Source organism: Phyllostomus discolor, chromosome 4, assembly GCF_004126475.2.
Source record: "Phyllostomus discolor isolate MPI-MPIP mPhyDis1 chromosome 4, mPhyDis1.pri.v3, whole genome shotgun sequence".
Lineage (NCBI taxonomy): Eukaryota > Metazoa > Chordata > Mammalia > Chiroptera > Phyllostomidae > Phyllostomus > Phyllostomus discolor.
Window position 1 is genome coordinate 113,602,129 of NC_040906.2, and position 19,535 is coordinate 113,621,663.

General features: G+C 46.6%; 1 protein-coding gene across 1 annotated transcript in view; it reads right to left on the reverse strand.

The window, feature by feature from the left end:
- Positions 1-19,535, reverse strand: part of LRFN2 (leucine rich repeat and fibronectin type III domain containing 2) — a 180,923-nt gene that overhangs the window by 37,853 nt on the left and 123,535 nt on the right. The window contains exon 2 of the mRNA XM_028510440.2: positions 2,449-3,873. Within this exon, the coding sequence (XP_028366241.1) occupies positions 2,449-3,848 (1,400 nt within the window). The 5' untranslated portion in view covers positions 3,849-3,873. The remainder of the gene's footprint in view (positions 1-2,448; positions 3,874-19,535) is intronic.

The following is a 19,535-nucleotide window of genomic DNA, read 5'->3' on the forward strand; positions in this document are numbered from 1 at the left end:
GCCCCCAGAACCTTGGCTGACTTCAGGGCTACAGCTCCAACCCCTCCAGTGACCCTCCCAGAGTTCCTGGGACCCCTGGGAGGCTGCCATTTTGGCCACCTCAGTATGCTGCCCCCTTGATGCCAACGTCCCCCCACCAAACTTCAGTCCCTTCCTCCTGGGCCCATGCAAGCCTCAGAGCTGGTAGCCTTTCCCCTCCACACTTTTTATCAAAGTCAAGCCCATATAATAAATTCACAAGTGAAGAAATATACATATTTTTAAAAGGCCAATCTCATAAATTATCAAAGAAATGCAAATTAAAATAAGTTCCATTTTTCACCTATAAAATTGTCAAAGGTGCAAGCAATTATATATTCAATAATTGGCAAAGGTGTGGTCAGAGTGGGCACTGTCACCAGCTTCTGGTGAGAGGGTAAATAAATATTCATGTACAATATATGAAGGTTATACTCTGCTTATTAAACCAGTAATTCAATTCCTAGGAAAATATGCTAAGAAAATCACTGAAGCTGCACAAATAAATTTATCTATAAAGATATTCATTGCAGCATTACTTTTAATATTAAAAAATGGTAAAGAACCTAAATGTCCAACAATAGGAAATTGGTTAAATAAATTATGGTACAGCCAAGTGAAAAATATGTTAACACCATAGGAACTAAGCAAGTTATAATGTTGAGTGGAGAAATTAAGATACAAAAGTACACAGTAGAATGATCATAAATATTGTTTTGAATTGAAATAAAATGGAAAGACTAAAGGCCTCTGATTAATTTTTAGTAGCAGGATTACAGGTAATTTTTATGTCCCTCTTTATCATTTCTATTTTCCAAATTTGCTACAAAGACTATTACTTTTATAAATAAAAATATGCACATGTATATTTATGTTTAATTATATCTCTATATCTATGTATCTTTCTGTACACATGTATGCATGCATATGTTTAAGTTCTAATGCTGCTTTCCCTCCATCCTGAGAAATAAAGCTGTTCTCCAGATTAACCAGGTGAAGGAAATTCCACATAAGCATATGCCAGGTAAGCGAACTTCCCCAGCTTCTCTCCCACACCTTCGCATCTGAGACTCATCAACTTTGGAGGTCAGAGCTGGAAGAAACTTTAACAATAGATCAAGGGTTCTTGACCTCTCTTGACCTATGGATACTTTGGCTGTAGGTGAAGTCTATAGGATCCCTTCCCAGAATAATAATTTTATATGCATAAAAGGAAACACAGGATTTCAAAACAAACTGCATTCCTCGAACAGTAAGATTCTAGGCCACATTCCTTGTATTTCACACAAACTGAGGCTACCTGAGAAGGAAACTCATGTGGGGTCAGACCTCTGGGGCCCCTGGCCTATATCTGTCACTCTGTGAGCTCCTCCCTCCAGCTAAATGAGTTAAGCAATTTTGCTGCAGCTTGTCTGTCTTAAACCTCCCTTCCTACCATGCCTAGAAAATGGACCCTAGATTCTCACAACAAATTTACAAGGTCAACATCAATGTCTCCACTTCCAGCTGAGGAGACTGACACCCATAGGTCAGTACAGGTGGACAGGATGACCCCACCTCTAATATCCCAGGAGTTCATGTGACCTGCTCTAGCTAACTGAAGCTCGTTCAGGACTTCAGTGGAACAAACTGGGGAAGAGGCCCTTTTCTCCTGATAGGGCTGCTTAGGGTAGAGGCTACCAGGGGATGAAGTCAACCTACAAGCAAATGGAACTTAAGGGAGGTAAGAAGCTCTGAGAATGCAGGATGTTTGTGGGCCTTTTGATGTAGCTGAACCTGAAGCAGGTCTTTGAGTTTTCAGTTACACAAGCAAACATGTTACCTCTTCCTTTGTTTGTTTGTATTTTTTAAGCCAGTATGACTTGGGTTCAATTACCTACAACCAAGTGTCCAGACTAAGTTATGTATGGATGAGCCATATTTTCCAGATGAGGAAAACTGAGGCAGCCCAGGAGAATTACATTACATAACTAGCATGTGGCCAAGCCCTGAGTCTACTCTTTCTCACCTCAAAGTCTTAATCACGACTGCATCTGAGTCCACGTGAAGGCCAGATTCACTCCTCCTTGGAGGAGTCAGACCCTTTGGCCAAGAGGTCCACTCATTGTTTGTACATACCCTCTGGCTGTGGCTCGAAACAGGAAGTTCTGTGGCTCAAATCTGTATGACCACCTACCAAAGCCACACCCCTGGGGGCTTGGTCCTCCTACATACAAATCTTCTCAGGTTGCCCATGTGGGTTATTCTCTCCTTAAACATGTAGATGTTCTTTCTATCTCCTCTTACCTGCACAAATGGTGTGGCTTGTCCCAGGATCCCTACAGGCACCTTTGGGGAACAGAGCCTTAGGTGGCAAGAGCTCAAAGCCCTCTCCCCACCTCCTGCTTACCCTGCCAGACCCCCCCCTGCCTTTACACAGCCCCAGCTCACCTGTAAATCAGTACCTCATCGTCAGAGCAGTTGTACTGCAGCTGATACATCTTCACTCGGGGTGCTGACTTGCTGACTGACCACTTCACCAGGGCCGAGGTGGTGGTCACATCAGACACAAGGACAGCCCGTTCTGGGGGACTTTTGGGAGGCTCCCCACCCTCGCTGCCTCCCCCTCCACGGCTGGTCTTACTGGAGCCAGTGATGTCTGAGAGGCGGGACTTGGGGGGCGCTGTGCGGCTGGTGCTATTGCTGAGGTGTGGCAACTGGACAATGGAGACCTCCACAGTGGCCGTGGCCTCCCCGGCGGCATTGGCAGCAATGCAAGTGAAGGCACCACTGTCCTGGGATGTGGTGATGAGGATGTCCAGGGTGCCATTGCTGTACACAGCAGTCCTTGAAGAGTTCCCCATCAGGCGGTCATCTGGGGCCACCCAGTGGATGAGGGGGCCGGGGTCCCCAATGGCCTTGCACTTGAGTGTGGCTGCCTGGCCTTCCAGAACCAGCAGCTTGTGAGTGTGCTGGGTGATGAGAGGTGGCTCGCACACAAACTCCTCCTCACGCACATGCCAGAAGTAACGGCCCTTGAGGCCCCCCGGGGAGCCACAGGTTTCCAGGTCATCATCCCGCTCAAGCCTCCGCAGCCAGAGAAGCTCACAGTTGCAGTGCAGTGGGTTCCCCCCAAAACTAAAAGACAAGGGTGGAGCAAAGGGTGTGGCAGTTAGAGCAGAGGCCTGAGAGCGGGCAAAGATGGGATCTGGGGGCAGCTTCTGCAGCCGGTTGGAGGTGAGGTCCAGGCGGGCCAGTTTCTGCAGGTCAGCAAAGGTGCCCTCAGCAATGTGGTCCAACAGGTTGTGGTCCAGGCTCAACTGGTGCAGGTTGACCATGCGCCGCACAGAGTCCCAGGGAAGGCCATGCAGGTTGTTGTAGGAGAGGTCCAAATCCTCCAGCGTCAGCAGGAAGTCCTCGAAGGCATCATCGGCGATGCCACCCAGCTGGTTGTTGTTCACGATGAGATGCTGCAGGTTGACCAGGCCACGCAGGGTGTCCTCCCCGAGGCTAGGGAGTCGGTTGCTGTCCAGGTGCAGGGAGCGGAGGCTCTCGAGGTCCAGGAAGGAAAAGGGCTGGATGTGGCTGATGGTGTTCCTGGATAGGGTCAGGTCCACCAGCCCTGTCATGTTGGCGAAGTCCTGGCGGCCGATGTGGATGATGAAGTTGCCACCCAGACGCAGCTCCACCGTCCTCCGGTCAATGTCAGGGGGTACAAAGAGCAGCCCCTTGGATGGGCACAAGGTCCCCAATGACTCAGACAAATTCTGGCAGACACAGTACTTGGGGCAGGCGTCAACCACAGCAAACGCCATGCCAAAAGCCAGCAGGCCACCAAGCAGGGTCTCCATGGTCTGGTCACTCAGGCTGTGGCGCCTGGAAGAGAGGGATACAAGGTCAGGGTCAGGAGGGGACTTCCTAACACCCCTGTCCAGAGCTTCCTCCCTCACAGTAACAGATGCCTTGGGGAGCAGCCATGAATGTCATCTGCTCATTGCAAAGTGTAATCTCTTCTGCCAACCACTGTAACACAGGTCTGCTCTTTGTTTTTTCTTTAGCGCTTACCACTTTCTAACAGACTATTTTATTTACTTATTAATTATTTTTATGGAATGTCTTCTCTCTCCCCACTAGAATGTTGGCTCTAGGAGGGCAGGCCCCTTTGTCTGTTCTGATAATTGCTCTATCCCAAGCATCTAGAACAGTGCCTGAAACACAGTAGGTGCTCAATGCATGTATGCTGGATGGATGGATGGATGGATGGATAATTCCATACCAGTAGTTCATTTATAATCATTGGATTTGAAAAGCATGTTATGGCTATACTTTGAAGCAGTTTTTACCTTCTTAATTGGTTTAGACTTGGCATGAAATTAAATTGGACCAGCGTTCCTTAAGAACAAGGATGTGGACAGAGAGTATTGGCCCTGAGAGACACCAAGGTTAGTGGAGAACTGGCTTTGGATAAATGCTTTACCATGGAGAATCCATACAGTAGATACATCTTTGGGAGCTCAGGGAAGTAAAGAAGGTGTTGGGATATGAATTTCTTCTGAGTACTTAGCACATGCTGGGTTCTCTGCCTGGAATTTCATATACATCCTATCTGGGCTTCAGGAACACCCTACACAAGGAATGCTTATTTATGTGCATGTATATAGGTGAGGACTTGTCCATGGCCTGTTAGCCTCCTTTAGGTTTTTACTCAAAGTCACCTTCTCACCCAAACCCCACCTGAACTCTGCATACCCCTCTTTTCTGCTTTGTGTTTTCTCCTTGAAATTTACCACTGTCTAACTTACTGTATATATTTTACCTACTTATTTTCCATCTTTTTAAATTTTAAAAAATTGTATCCTTCAATTGGAGTTGACATTCCATATTATATTAGTTTCAGGTTTACAACATAGTGATTTAGCATTTATATCCCTTAAGAAGTGATCTCCCTGGTGAGTCTAGAACCCAACTGACACCACACATAGTTAGTACAATACTATCGGCTATGTTCTCTATGCTGTACTTTACATCCTGTTGTTTGTCTTCTGCACTGGCAATAAAGCTCCAGAAACTCAGGACATGTTTTCACCATTATATTCTCAAAGTCTATACACCCCCCTGACACACAGTTCTTTTGTATGAATTAACATCCAGAAAAGGTAGGAATGGGATTTTGGCTCAGGTCCTTGTGCCTCCAAATCTGACACTTTTGTCACTATCCATGTTGTACTCACTGTGGCTCTATTTATGTACTGCTAAGAACTGTATCAATTGAATTGAACTTTGGGAAAATCATGCACTTTGGCTGTGGCTGTGTGGCATCACGCACAGACCAGCAGCTCTCAAATTGCCTTCTAGGAGTGCTATTTACAGTTCTGCAAGAAAGGCTTCTAAGGCCACTGAGTTGGGGAAGCTCTGCCTATTCTCACTCACTCTTGCAAAAGCTCTATATGCATTAGCAAGTTCAGAAGGGTTGAGAAATTCTGCTGCAGTAGAGAAACTGGATTAATGTTTAATTCTGCATTGCTCCCTTTTTCAGTTCTGGCTAAAGATACTCATTTTTTTTTTGAGCAACAGCTATTAATATCTTGAGGAAGTAGAGCTCTCACTTTGAGGAGCATAGATGCAGACAAAACAACTAGCTAATAAAACAAAGATATATTGTAAATTTAAAAACCTATTCCAATCAGACACTACTTTATTGTGAAGTTTTAAATTCCATTACTGTGTCTTTTTAAGGCTAAATCTCTCACCTAAAAGCCTTCAGGGCTAGAGACTTACCCTGTATTTTATCTACAGAAAGTGTTGTTTCTGACCAACACTATCCAATAGAAATATAATATGAGCCATAAATGTAATTTTAAATTTTCTACTGACCATATTTTTAAAGGTAAAAAGAAATAGGTGAATCAATTTGGATAATATGTTTAATGTAAGCTGCCATATCCAAAATATGATTTCAACATGTAATCAGCACAGTTATTAATGAGATGATTAACATTCTTTTATTTGTACTAAGTTTTCCAAATCAGGTGTATATTTAACACTTATAGTGCATCTGAAGTGTTCACTAGCCATATGTGGCTGTTGGCTACACTACTGGACAGAGCTATTCAAGCAGGTGTTGGCTAACTATAGCTTGAGAGCCAAATCCAGTATGCCACCTGTTTTTATAAGTAAAGTTTTCCTAGAACATGGCCATGCTTATTCATTTACATGTTGTCTATGGCTTTTTTTCATGCAGAGTTGAGGAGTTCCAGCAAATACAATGTGATTAACAAGGCCTAACATATTAGTTATTTTACAGAAAATAACTTTTACAGAAAAAGTTTGCTGACTGCTGTTCTATGAGATTTTTTTCTTTTCATCTTCTTCATTAAGGTAATTTTCATTAAAAGTTTTTTCCAACATGCCTAATTCCACATAGTTATGCTCTGGGCTCCGAGGAGTGGCCGCCCACCTTGCCAGTCCCTGCTCTCACCAGCCTTCTTCCTAAGAGGTACCAGCCCACCCTGACCTGGGTCCCACCAAGCACATCCATCCCAGAGGCATCCATATGTGGAAGCTTTCCACCTGCCAGTGTCTCCATGCCCAGATGTATTCTGGGTCCACATTTAGCTGGGCCCTGATAAAACAAATAGGAATCTTCTCTACCTGCATTGACCCTTTTCTTATTTGTGAGCATAAGAACAAGTCTACGCAAGAGCTGGTCCTGCCCATAGCCCAGTTTATCTCTTACTGCTCTGTCTCCCTTTGCTCGTCCTGTCTCATCTACACTCAACCTGTCTCTTCTCAGTCCATGCTTGATCATCCTCCAGCTCTTTGACATGCTCTGCTGTCATCCTGGCTTCTCCACCACCTCCACTTCTGCCCAGTCAAGCTCTTGTTCTATCTCTGGGTCTCAGTTTAAATACTACCTACTCCAGGAAGCCTCTCCAAAGCCTAGACCAAATGAGGCCCTTCTGCTATTTACTCCTTAGCCCACTGTACTTGCCTCACATATCAATCATCACACTTTCAATTATAATTTCTTAATTATTTTCTTGATTCCTTACCCATCTGTCTGCCTAGTCTGTAGATTCCAAAAGGCAGAGAACTTACCCATCTTGTCCACCCATCACTGTACCCCTAGTACCCAGCACCACACCTGACTTATAGTAAGTGCACAGTAAATATCAATTGAATGAATGAATCATTCTGAGCAAAGTGAGTTTTTGGCATTGGCAATGAGGTTCTGTTGGCTAATTAGGTGAGAAAACCATCTTTACAAAGTGGCCTGGTCACAGCAGAAGCTTCAGAAGCATCGTCCACCAACCAATGGCTGCCCTTTCTAGCCTGACTCACCACGGCAGTAGAGTCAGGGAGGCCATATTTCTCTGGCTCCTGATCTGCTCAAGTAGAGATGAATGGTATCTCTATAGTCACTGAGGACATAGGGACAGGCACACCCAAGGGTGCCCCTAGCTAGTTAAGCTGGAGGTGGCTATGTGTGTGTGCATGTGTGTGTGTATGTGTATGTGTATAGAGGAAGGTAGTGTTCTGAAAGATGCCCTACTATGCACTCTTGTCAGCCTGCCTCTGGCAGACAACCACAGTGGTGGTGGTGGTGGTGGTGGTAATTGGGGAAGGCCCACACATGTTCGGATGTATACTTCGCACAGGGCCCATTGTTTTAAACAGTTTTGTCCTTGTAAATCATGCTAAACAAATTACATTTAAAAAAAAGTTTGTGGAGGATTAGCAAACGTCTAATGAATTCAAATCTGTGACATAAAAGAGCTGGGTAAATATGTTTTAAGTAATCAGCACGGAAGATTACTGACGGAGAAGTGACTATTGAATCTTAATTAAAATTGTATTCTGAGAACTGTCACTTAAAATATTACTCTCACAGCCAAACAAAAAGCAGCTTAAACCCTGAGTTGGAAAGGCAGTGAAAAGACTAGGTCGATACTCATAATTGGTACAAATGGTCAGGGAGGTCCCTCTTTAGCAGTAACTTAAACAAATACTGGGAGCAACCTAGGTTCCTGTAAGTATCTCCAATGGTTGTAGGTGCTGGAGGGAAGCAAGGAGAGGTAGAGACTGGGAGGAGAGGGCTGGTGTCTGGAACAAAGAACCAGATCAAAGTGGGCAGGGAAGGCCATGGGATTACTGGTGGGCAAAGCTGAGAGAAGTGCATGAGCATCGGAAGCCAGGCTGAGAGTGGTGGCTTGTATCAAATGTCAGAATCAGCCTTCAGAGAAGGAATCCATCTGCAGAGGAGCTGGAGCTTGGCTACTCAGAAAGTCCATGAGCCCTTACTGGGAGAGGGGATGGGACAGAGGGGCATTGCCAGGAGAGACAGAAAAAGAGGAGCTGGGAGAGGAACAGTAATTACTCTCTCTGAACCAACAGTGCTGGGGAGATTCATTGCATCTCTGGGAGATGAACCAGGGTAGGAACAGTGTCTCTTCCCTCCCAATGGTGCTTCTCCATGCAGTCTTCCCAATACCTCTGCAAGGTGAGGTCTCCCACTTGGCCATAAAGTGCTCTTCTGCAAGGAGGAAGGGGGTGACTCCTGGGTGTTTGTAGGGTCCCTTAACTGAACAGCCTCTGCACTGAGCAACCTGCCCGGCCATACCCTATGGTCCTGAATATTTTAACCACTGAAAGTGAGGTCCAAAAAGGTTGGACCCTGCTCAAACTCTCCCAACTGCCAAGAGAAGAACCAAAATTTGAACTGAGGATTATTTGGCTTCTAGCTATTCTCTTCCTCAGATGAGGCTCCCTCCCATCTCTGCCCCACAAGCTTCCATGTGAGTTGTGTACTCAGAGAAATCTGCTGCCTCCACTACGGGATTGCTTAGTAACGAGTGATAGCCTAGCTATTCAACTAAATTTGGGTACTTGTGTTTCCTTTCTGAGGATGGGCCTGGAAAGAACACTGGTTTTCCCTGAAGCGGAGACCTAATTGGCTCAGAAATATTCACTTGTCAGACCCTGATGGTGGTGAGTCACACACACACACACACTCACAGAGGCACACATGTATGCACACACATGCACACACACTTAAATATACTGACAATATATGGAGTTGTGGAAATAGGCTGATGGTTTGTAAGCAGAGTCAACAGATGGAATTTTATATTTAAAACAAAAGAAAAGAAAAGGAAGATGAGGACAGAAAGTGGAAAATGAAGGGACATGGTGGCAGAAAAAAAAAATCCTAATCTTTCACTTGAAGATGAGACCAGAGACTTTGCTCCCCTCCCCCAGGCCCTGGGCCCTGCCTCCTGTCAGAAGCTCCTCGAGCTGTTCCAGACAGAAGAGGCAACATTTAGCAGATGGCTGGCAAGATATATGTGATATCTCTCCACCCCGATTTCCATTTAAAAGATACCTTAGCAACCAGCCAAGGAGCCACCCACCCCTGGAGCCTGTAAATCAAATAAGATGCCTGTCTCTGCTTCAGGTAAAAAGATATTGCCCCTCCAGGGTGCTCCAGGCTGGGAAAATGTGACTTAATAAGAGAGGTAAGGGTTCAAATTTGCCAGGAGGGGCAGCACCTGCACCTTCTTGGCAGGCTTCCCCTCCCAGAGCACTTGCTGTTCCCCACTGTTCCCCACATCACACCACTCAGGAGGGACTGGCTCTGGGGCAGGCAGATAGGAAAATAAAACTGGACTTCCAGACTCTGGCTGTTGGGCTGCCTTTCTGGTCTAGGAGCTGCAGACCTGCCCTGCTGCATCAGCAGCACCTCTGCCTCCCAGACCCTCATGAAGCAACAGTCTGAGGCTTCTTGCATGGCTACCAAAAACATTAGAAACAGACAACTGATTTCTCAAACACCCTTTCAAATACTGCCCTGTATAGAGACTCCTTGAGAACTGGGAGAAAGAGGTGAGGGGCCAAGCTCATTGTGTGTGTTGGGAGAGGGAGAAAGCCCCCGATCTCAAACAGCTCCCAGGCAGACAGAGGAGGCATAGCTTTTGACCTCAGAAGACTGTTTTTTGAGGGGAGGGAGAGGAGGGTGTTGACCAACAGAAATTTATTTTCTCACAGTTCTAGAGGTTAGAAGTACTGGATCAAGGTGTCAGCCAGTTTGGTTTTTCTCAGGCCTCTCTCCTCAGTCCTTGGCCACCTTTCATTGTGTCTTCACCTGGCCTTTCCTCTGTTATGTGGCCCTGTTGTCTCTCTGTGTGTCCATCTCCTCCTTTTATAAGGACACCGGTCAGTTGCATTAGGGCCCACCCTAATGGCCAATTTTAATTCAAGCACCTCTTTAAAAGCCTTATTTCCAAATATAACCACATTCTGAGGTACTGGGGGTTGGGACTTCATCCTACGAATTTGAAAGGGACACAGTTCAGTATAACATTCTGCCTTCTGCCCACTCCCAAATTCATGTTTCTCTTGTGTGCAGAGGTCATTTAGCTCCATTCCAAAAGTCTTAACCCATTCTAGCATCAACTCTAAGTCCAAAATCTCACCAAAATATCATCTAAAACCATGTGAGCAAGAATTGAAGAACTGAGGCAAAATTCCTTTCTAGCTGTGACTCTGTGAAATCAGACAAGTGATCTGCTTCCAAATACAGTGGTGAGACAGCTGCAGGATAGACATTCCCACCTCAAAAGGGAGAAATCAGAAATTGGGAAGAAGGAAGGAGTGACAGGTCCCAAGCAAGTTTAAGCCTATAGCAGAGCAAATCCATTGCTTTTAAGGCTCGAGAATCACCTTCTTTGACTTGACGCTCTGTCCTCTAGGCCTACCGGGGTGGCAGCTCTACCTTCTGAGCCCACTAGGGTGCCTGCATCACCCTTTTGGACCTAGTGGCAGTCCTACAGGGAGCTCTTATTTTAATGTTGGGGTCACAGTTTCCAGTTTGAAAGGAGGGAGAAAGGTGGGGGGTGAGAGAGAGAGTGAGAGAGGCCAAATTCCCAAGGGAGCCACTGCCCTCAGAAGGTCCTAGCTTTGTGGGTACAGAATGACACGCACACAGGATGTGCAAAAACATTCCCTGTGCGGCCCCTAAGCAAAGCCACAAGGAAACAAGGGCCACATCCTGAATCACCAGGCTTCTTCAAGAACTAGCTAAAAAGACTTGTTTATCTTAGCATAAGTAACAGGAAAGAAAAGGGAAAATAACGTCTAAAACATCAAAAGGGTAGAATGAAGTCATTTAGGCTATTTAAACATCCATGGTGCAAGATAAGCAGTTGTTATCATAAGTTATTAAGCTTAAGCTCAGAACAGCTTCCTCTCTGTTCTCAGTGACAACATTATGCCTCTGTGTTAACACAACCAGGATAGCTTTTATTGTATTGCAATGTATTGTCATTACCTGTTTCCCTGTCTTCTACCCCATTCACCTGGGAGTCCCATCTTGGCAGGGAGTGTATTTTATTCATCTCTGAATCCCCAGGAGAAGTCCAATACCTGGCACAGAGCAGGCACCTGGGACATGTTTGATATCAAAATAAGGGAAAGAGTGAAACAATTTAATTGCTCTAGCTTGAAGAGTCATACCCTTTGACACCTTTGTTGACTCGCACATGCTGCCTAGCTGCAGGAGTGTGCCGGGCCTTGTCTGGGGCAGGGCAGGCATGCAGGAGAAGTAATGCCCAGAGAGAAGCCTGTGGCCAATACCTGTGATGGGGATAGAGGATAAATACCTAACCTCCTCAACCCTTGGATGGGATGGCTCTGAGGTACAGACCCCTAGAAGTCCCAAGTGGCACTGAGCCTGGCTGCTCCTAACACACTGTGTACTGGCTGCCTTCCCTTTCTTCCCTTCCCTCCCAACTTCTCTTCCTGTGTGTCCTGCCATCGCTGGCTAAATAAGCCACTTATGCTCAAATTCTTGTTTCAGGTCCACTTCTGGGAAACCCAGCCTCAGGCACACTTCTTAATTATAACTCTTATTATATACAATACCAGCTGAGCCTGGGCCACTGTGGAAATGTCAGATGCATACAAGTAAAAAATGATAAGAAAGCCATGCACATTTTCACCGATGACTAATAAAAACTAGCAGCTTGATGAAGGAAGGAGACCTCATTTCCCCCACTAATGATTGGCAGTAATAGCTGAATGAAAAATGTCTTCTGCCCCTGTATTCATGACCAGGCCATGGAGCACTAGACTTTTTTGTGTTGACCCCCAAAAGCCAGGGTGTGAGTGAAGGTTTGTGCTTCACTGAGGGAGGCCCATGAGCAGGCAGGTGTGAGGTACGGGTGTGGAGGCTGGGACAAGAATGAAGAGGTGTATGTGAGGAAGTGGGTGACTGACTGAAGGAGTCCTTGTGAGTGAGGGTGTGTTGCCTGAAAGGAGGTGAGTGAGTGAGTGAGTGAGTGAATGGGTGTGTTTGTGTGAATGGAAGGCTGTGTGGGCGAGGGAGGGCCTGGATTTATAAATGGGGGCTGGATGTGAATAAGGCTGCCTGTGAGTCCAGGGTGTGTCAGGAAGGGAGGGGGATGAAAACAAATGCTGTTCTGCAGCTGTGTTGTCAACCTCAAATGCATTAATCTCCATGGTTGCCTGTGATCTGTCCCTGCTCAGGGGACACAGACAGCTCACAGGGCTGGCAGCTCTCAGTATCATTTTAGGGCTTGGCCCCCTCCCTGTTGCCACCTGTCAGCTGCTACTCCAGCCCTCAGGTGAGAGTGTTAGGGGGCTCTGGATTCACACACAGAGATTTTTGCTTTAATTTAGTTATGACTTTCAAAATTCTTTCTCTAAAACCTCCCACCCCCATTTCAAGCATCTTTGAGATTCTAGCACCTGAGACTTCAAGTGAAGATTGAGCGCTAGGAACCTGGTGGACCACTTCCTCCTCACCTCAGAGGGAGGGTGTAGAGGATGTGGACACACAGGGGTGCATCTTGAGTCACTAGGGCCTTTCTGGTCCTTTCTCTCTTTCCCAAGGTCTTCCCCAACAGATTCACACCCAAGGACCAGTCCTTGCTATCTTAACCCTTTCATCTTACCCATCTCTGAATCACAGGGCACCCCTGCTTCACTGACTCATCAGCATCACCCACTACCCTCCGAGCACCCCTGGCCTTTCCCTGTCCCCACACCCAATGGAGCAGCCTCAGTGCTGGTCCTCTCCAGGACTGCACTAATGAAGGGAGCACTGGGGTGGATAATTCAAAGCGGCACATAATCCAAAACTCATTTCCATTTGGCTGGGGAACATTCGCTCTATGATTTACTCTCCTCATTATGTTTGGCTCAGGCAAAAATTAAAATTGGCTTTTCTTTATCAAGTCACCAAGCTACAGGGTAGGCAATGGGTGGATTGCGTTCAAGTTCAATCTAGCTGTAGGACATAATTATGGGTCAACATCTGAACAGGATATCACACTTGAAGTCTGCTCAGCCTAAGGGTTAGATCTCCCTTTGCCAACTGGAGCTCTCTGAGGACAGAGCTGTATATCCCCTCAGACTGGGGCTCCCTGAGGGCAGGGCCATGTCTACTCTATATCTAAGCATCTGCTCATAGTTCTGCCTCCGGGATCTGAAGCTGATATTAGCAATATCATCCTGCTCTTTTCACTGCTCACCCTTGGGGTGAGGGCCAGGCCTCTCTGACACCCATTCCCTGTGTCCACCAAGGGTCCTCAGCAGGGGCAGCCCCAGTGGAGTGTCATTAAGGCTCTCAGGCCATGCTGAGGACCATGTCCCATTGAATAATCCTGGAGTCACTACTCTTTCCTGTTATGTGTTCAGCATGACACCAATCTTGGTACAGTTAATACTGGCTCCTAATAAGACTTCTGATTATTTAAAAAAAATGAACTCAGAGAATCAACTTGGCTTCATGTGCTCATTTAAGCTTGCATGTCTGTGAATGGTATGGAGGAGCCGCTGCAATGGGGAACATAGTTTCCAGCAAGGTGTCCCATGTCACCCTTGCAATGCCTGGTAGGCCATGGCCTGGGAACAGAATCCTTCCTTATTAGCCAACCTAGACTTGCAAGGTAACACACAAAAGCAAAAGGGCTTTCAGTTGGGGCTACTTTCATTGTTGTATAGCCCCTACAAATTCACTCAATGGACAAGTCATGGGGAAAAGCTACAAAGGGAAAAGGCCTATTTGTGGGATCTCACGCAGGCTGTCCCATCTCACTTTGATGGGATGCCCCAGCAAAGTGGGACTACAGGGGTGAGAAGGGAGGTAGAACAGGACTGTCAGGCCCTTCGGATGTTGGGTGTGAGGCCAGTGTGCCAGCTCTGTCTCCGTGCACAAACTACAAACACTGCCCAGAGACCAGGTCTAGCTCTAGCCCTTGCAGCTTCCTCCCATTTTGTACAAAGCAAATGGGACAAGGTCCCCTGCCTGCTCCTCCACTGTGTCTCTCTCCTGAGTTCTCCCAATTCTGGGGAAAAGCAACAGAGAGGCATTATCAGTCAGGTTCCTGGGGAAAACAGATGACACAATGGAAGGGGCACCTGACAGAAGTTTAGTGAGGGGACAACTACAGAGGTGTGGGCAGGGTCAAGAAACTGAAGTAGGGTGCTGTGACACTCAGGGGCTGACAAAGGCTGAGAAAGCCTACTTCCCTTTCACCCTTAGGCCTAAAGGGGCAACGGCAGAGGGCAGTTGCAGCCCTGAAAGAAGCAGAGCATGATGGAGCTTAGGGCCCTTAGTGGCTGGATGGATATAATCCACTGACCAACTACAGCCTGGAGTGACAGGCCAAAGAAATAGGCACCTCACTGTCATCTTGCTGGGGTCTCTCAAAGCCTAAACATAGGAAGCCAAAGGGCAAGGGATCCTGCAGGAAGCTTTCCATGCAGGCCAGCCTCTGGGGACACAGGGCAGGGTGGATAAGGGGGAGAGTTTACCTGAGGGAACAAATGGAAAATAACTGGCACACAGAGAGAGGACCTTTCTCTCTCATCAACTTTCCCAATGAGTTGTTGGATAACAAACCACTTGGAAGTGTTTGTGTGTGTGTGAGAGAGAGAGACACACACACACAGAGAGAGAGAGAGAGAGAGAGAGAGAGAGAAGGAGGGGGAGAAGGGAAAAGGAGGGGGAGAAGGAAAAAGGAGGAAGAGGAGAAAGAGAGATTGATGTATTATAAACAATAAACCCCATAGACTCAAGGGCAGTAAATATGAATTCAATTTGGTTTTGCCATTTACATAACCCAGCCTTCTTAAGCACTGACAGGCTGATCAGATAAAAGTCGCTGTTGCCACCAGGACAGCACATTTAAATTTTTATTGCAAACACCAGGCTCCATTACCCTGAGATTTGCTCTCTGCATTCCTAATATTGTCTTTCTTCATATTGGAATGTAAGTGTCCTGACTCCCACCAACAGCCCAATACAACAGGGAGGGCACCACAAGCTCTGTGACCTGGATCTCTACTCTGGCCTGCACTGGACCTCAGTAAACCACTTCTCCTTTATGCCTCAGTTTCCTCATTTGGGCATTGTGTGCCTGTGTGTGTGTGTGTGTGTGTGTGTGTGTGTGTGTGTGTGTGGTCTTGGGGGATTCATCTATTCAAGTCCCTTTCCAGCCCCAGTTTGATGAAATTTGGGTGGGGGGCAGTGAAGACCCAGAACACCTGAGCACACTATTCGTCCCTGCCCCAGTGACCCCGGCCTCTCAAGTGTGGGAAATGGAAGTCCTGGCTGCAGTTTCCCTCTTTGTCCTCAAGTCTGCAAGCCTGAAAGACTCACAGGACTTCTACTTTTCCTTTTTTTTTTGTCCAGTTTTCAGACTCATCTGTCCGTTTTCTTTCCTCCTTTACCCCCATCCCTTTTTTTTCTGCATAATCTTCCCTCTTCTGTTTCCCTCTGCCTCTGCCTGTCTTCTTTGTATTCTCCTTCTTTTCTCCTTTGGCCTCTTCCCTGAAGACTTTGTCTGGAGTTGGTCTGGAATGTTGTGGTCAATCCCTGTTTCCTATGACCCTTCACCCCTAACCCTACAGAGAGGGGACATACTTGACTCAGCTGCAAGGATGCAACAGTTCAGCCGGGCTTCTGCTGAGCACCAGCTCCACGTGGGCCTGTAGGATAAACAGAACAGATGGGCCCTCTCCCCTCTCCTTGAGAAGAGCTTACAAACATGGACATGGGCAACTGCAATCCAGCAGAGGAGAGAAGTATCTACAGCATATCTGGCATTTTACACATCATCTCACTGAAAGGATTTGATAATGCAATACTACCTGCCCATTTAACAGGTGGAGAAACTGAGGCTAAGGAAGTTTATGTAACTTGTCTCAATGATATGAGAAAAAAGGTGAAGCTGGAATTCCAGCCCAGTTGTACCCTACCTCATCGTGAACAACACTATTCTCAAGGTAGAGAAAAAAAGAAAGTGGCAAAATTGCTATGAGAATCCTTCAGAAGACATCTTTCCTAACAAAGGTAATGGAACACCTCTTGGAGTAGGTGCTACTGGTTGTGGCCTTGAATGATAGATGGTAGGATTTCAGCAGCTGGGGCTAGTTGTCTTACTGAGAATGTCCCTGAAGACCAAAGACTCAAGGTGTTGTGGTAGACAGAGGTGAATTATCAGAGTTGGGTAATTACAAACACATACTGGAATTAGAAACTTTGAAAAGAAGGCCCTTCTGAAGGCCCCACTTTGAGGGGCACCCTTTTAAGAAACTTGATTGCAGGCAAGGTGCCTAGCATTGAGTACAAGGACTCTGGAGTCCAGCCCCTTCACGTGTTGCCTGCAAGGCAACAGGTTCACCTGAATTTGGATCCTAGATCTTCCATTCATTAGCTGTGTGATCTTGGGCAGGTTTATTGACCTCTCAGACCTTCGTTCCCTCATCTGTGAAATGGGATAATTTTGCAAAATTGACGGAGTCACTCTGTGTAAATCACTTAGCAGGGCTGGGCATAAGGTGAATTCTCAAAACAGTGTCAACTATTATAATTCTTATTCTGTGGACCATCTTTAAGTTGCAATTGGCTGTTCCTAAAGAGAAGCTTTGGTAAAGAATAGATTTTAGATTGCTCCTGAAATAAAAAACTATACTATAAAATATATTATTAAACTCAGCACCCCCAGGACTACTGAGTTTAATAATACCTCCACAACTAGTTTAAGACATTCTGTTGTTGGCTCATGGGTGGGAGTTAATGCAAGTACAGAGGGGATCTGGGAGCAGTAATTGAATCTTCCTCCAACATGGCTGCTCTGATTCCAGGTTTAGGCATGGGGATAGTTTGGGCACAGGATGCCTCCAGTCCCAGGGAAAAGGTGGCCAGAGGCCAGAGGCGTTTTTTTTTAAGTGAAGAAAAGAGCCTTTCTAGACAAAAGTGCCTGGGCCCCATAAGAGTTACAAAGAAGTCCTGCACAGGGTACTTTCTGATCACTTGCCATGGGGACCACAGAGAAAGGGTCTCCCACTCCTTCTCTCTGATCACTACAGGCTTTTCAGTAAGTCCTTCTCCAGCCTGTTCATCACCACCCAGCACCCTGCCCCAGCACAAGTGCTGCATGCTCTGTTCCTTAGGCTTCTATCACTTAGGTTACATGTATTTAATGTGCTAAGTCATTAGCAGCTATAAATATTTATTGTGCAACTGTTGTGCTGGGCACCAAACAGAGTCTGAATATATAGTTTGCTTCTGTCCTCTCAGAGAGTACAATCTATTAAACGTAAGGCAGAGAGAGCCAGCACAGAGGGGAGAGGAAAGAGTGTGCGGGGCAGGGGACAGATGGCAGAAGCAACATCTGTCCTGCCTCCCTCCTCAAACTGAAACTCACTGAGAAGCAGGGGCTGTGTCTCCCCTCACACTGGGGCTCCCTGAGGTCAGGGTTGTGTGTCCCTTCAGACTGGGGCTCTCTGGTAACACAAAGTCCTATATTTGCTCATCATGATAGTAGTTCTCCCTGAACACCAAATTATTTCTTCTGTACAAGGGATGAATACCCCTCTGACCTTTCCATTAACTTTAGGCTGAGCATGGCCCCACCCTGTGCCTCAGATTCCCGCATGTAAATGTGACCATTAAGTAGCTTCTGGGATGAGCCTCACCCTCAGTCTCCCTTCTTTCCCCTATGTGTACCCCCTTGGAGCACCACCACAGCCCAGCCACCACTGTCCGGTGTGTTCTCTTCCACCTGTACTAACTGGGGTCATGAGATGAATCTTAAAAAGTTTTCCCGCAAACCTACGCTTTTCTGTAAACTTCTCAGAAGACAAAGGGCTTGAGTTTGGCTTTAATAATTCCTGCTCTTCACAGTTTGAAATGTAGATGATATCCTCATCACCATCGCCATCACCATCATCTAACCATTTTATCTCACCCCATGTGGGGTGTGACAGTTAGTCCTATTTTATAGATGAGGCAAGTGAGGTTTGGAGAGGTGTTTAGGTGACCTTACTTGAGTCCCCCTCCTAGTGAGTGACCACTTGCTTCTCTGGGCTCTCAGAGGGCTTTGGGATACATCAGAATCCCATGACACTAAGGCTCACCTATGTTCTTCTCCGAAGAGTCAACCAAACAGTAATCACACTCACATTCTAAACAAGCCCTTAACTGAAAGACAATGGGAAAGCTCACCCCCAAGTTTTGAGTTTCAGGGTGAGGAGGCCTGATATGTCAAAGGTAAGAGTGCTCCCCATGTTAGAACACAAGCAGGTGAGAGATTGGGGGGCTGAGTGGTGTCCTTCACACCATCCAGGTAGGGAAGGGAATGTGAGTCCCAACTCCACTCACTCTGTCTTGCAGCCCCAGCACTCAGTGGCCTGGCTGATTCAGGGAAGGGGACCACATCTTCCCACTGTGGCTGGGAGAAGCAGGAGCAGTGCTCAGCTGAGGCAGTGAGTTTTGTTTCTTCTGCATCCCCCCCACCCCTGCCTCAGGGTTTAGTGCTCAGCCAGCAAGCACTCTCTTCCAGATCCCACCTCAACCAACCTCAGGTAGAGTGAAGAAAATTATTCTGCTAATCAGAAGATCAAAGTGAGCTCAAAGCTAAAAGAGAGCCACCCCCGAGATGGTGTGGCCACAGTGGCCCCCACCACTCTTACTATCCCCAGTTGCCTCACATGTACAAGGGGTGTGTAGCAGCAGTGAGATACCTGAACCCTCTTCCAGCCCTAACCTTTCAGGATTCTTAGCTTGTTGTAACACTCAAAAAGAGCAAAGAAATCAATAATTAAGATATTAATGGCTGATTAGAGTAAATGAGGATTTTTTTTTGCACTGTGGAACTTCACTAAGGAACTGAATCTGTAATGAAATTTAGGTGCTATCCCCTGACTTGTGGGGGTGGTATTTGGAGAGACTGCAAGGCTGGGATAATCTAGTCACTTCTCCTAATTCACATCACATAAGTGCCTCCCACAGTGTGACAAAAAGCCAGGGAAGATGAGTGCCTCTGGCCTAAGTTCCCACACAGAGAAAGGAGCCCAGGAAATTGAACAGAGAATCCCTAGACTGGAGAAGAAGGACTGAGTCTATTTTGCTAAAGGAAGGAAACAAGGGCAACTTCCTGCCATGTTGGGAGGGGTAACAGGGAAGTCACGTTGGAGAGTTGGGGGGGGCACTCAAATCAACCTGCTCTACC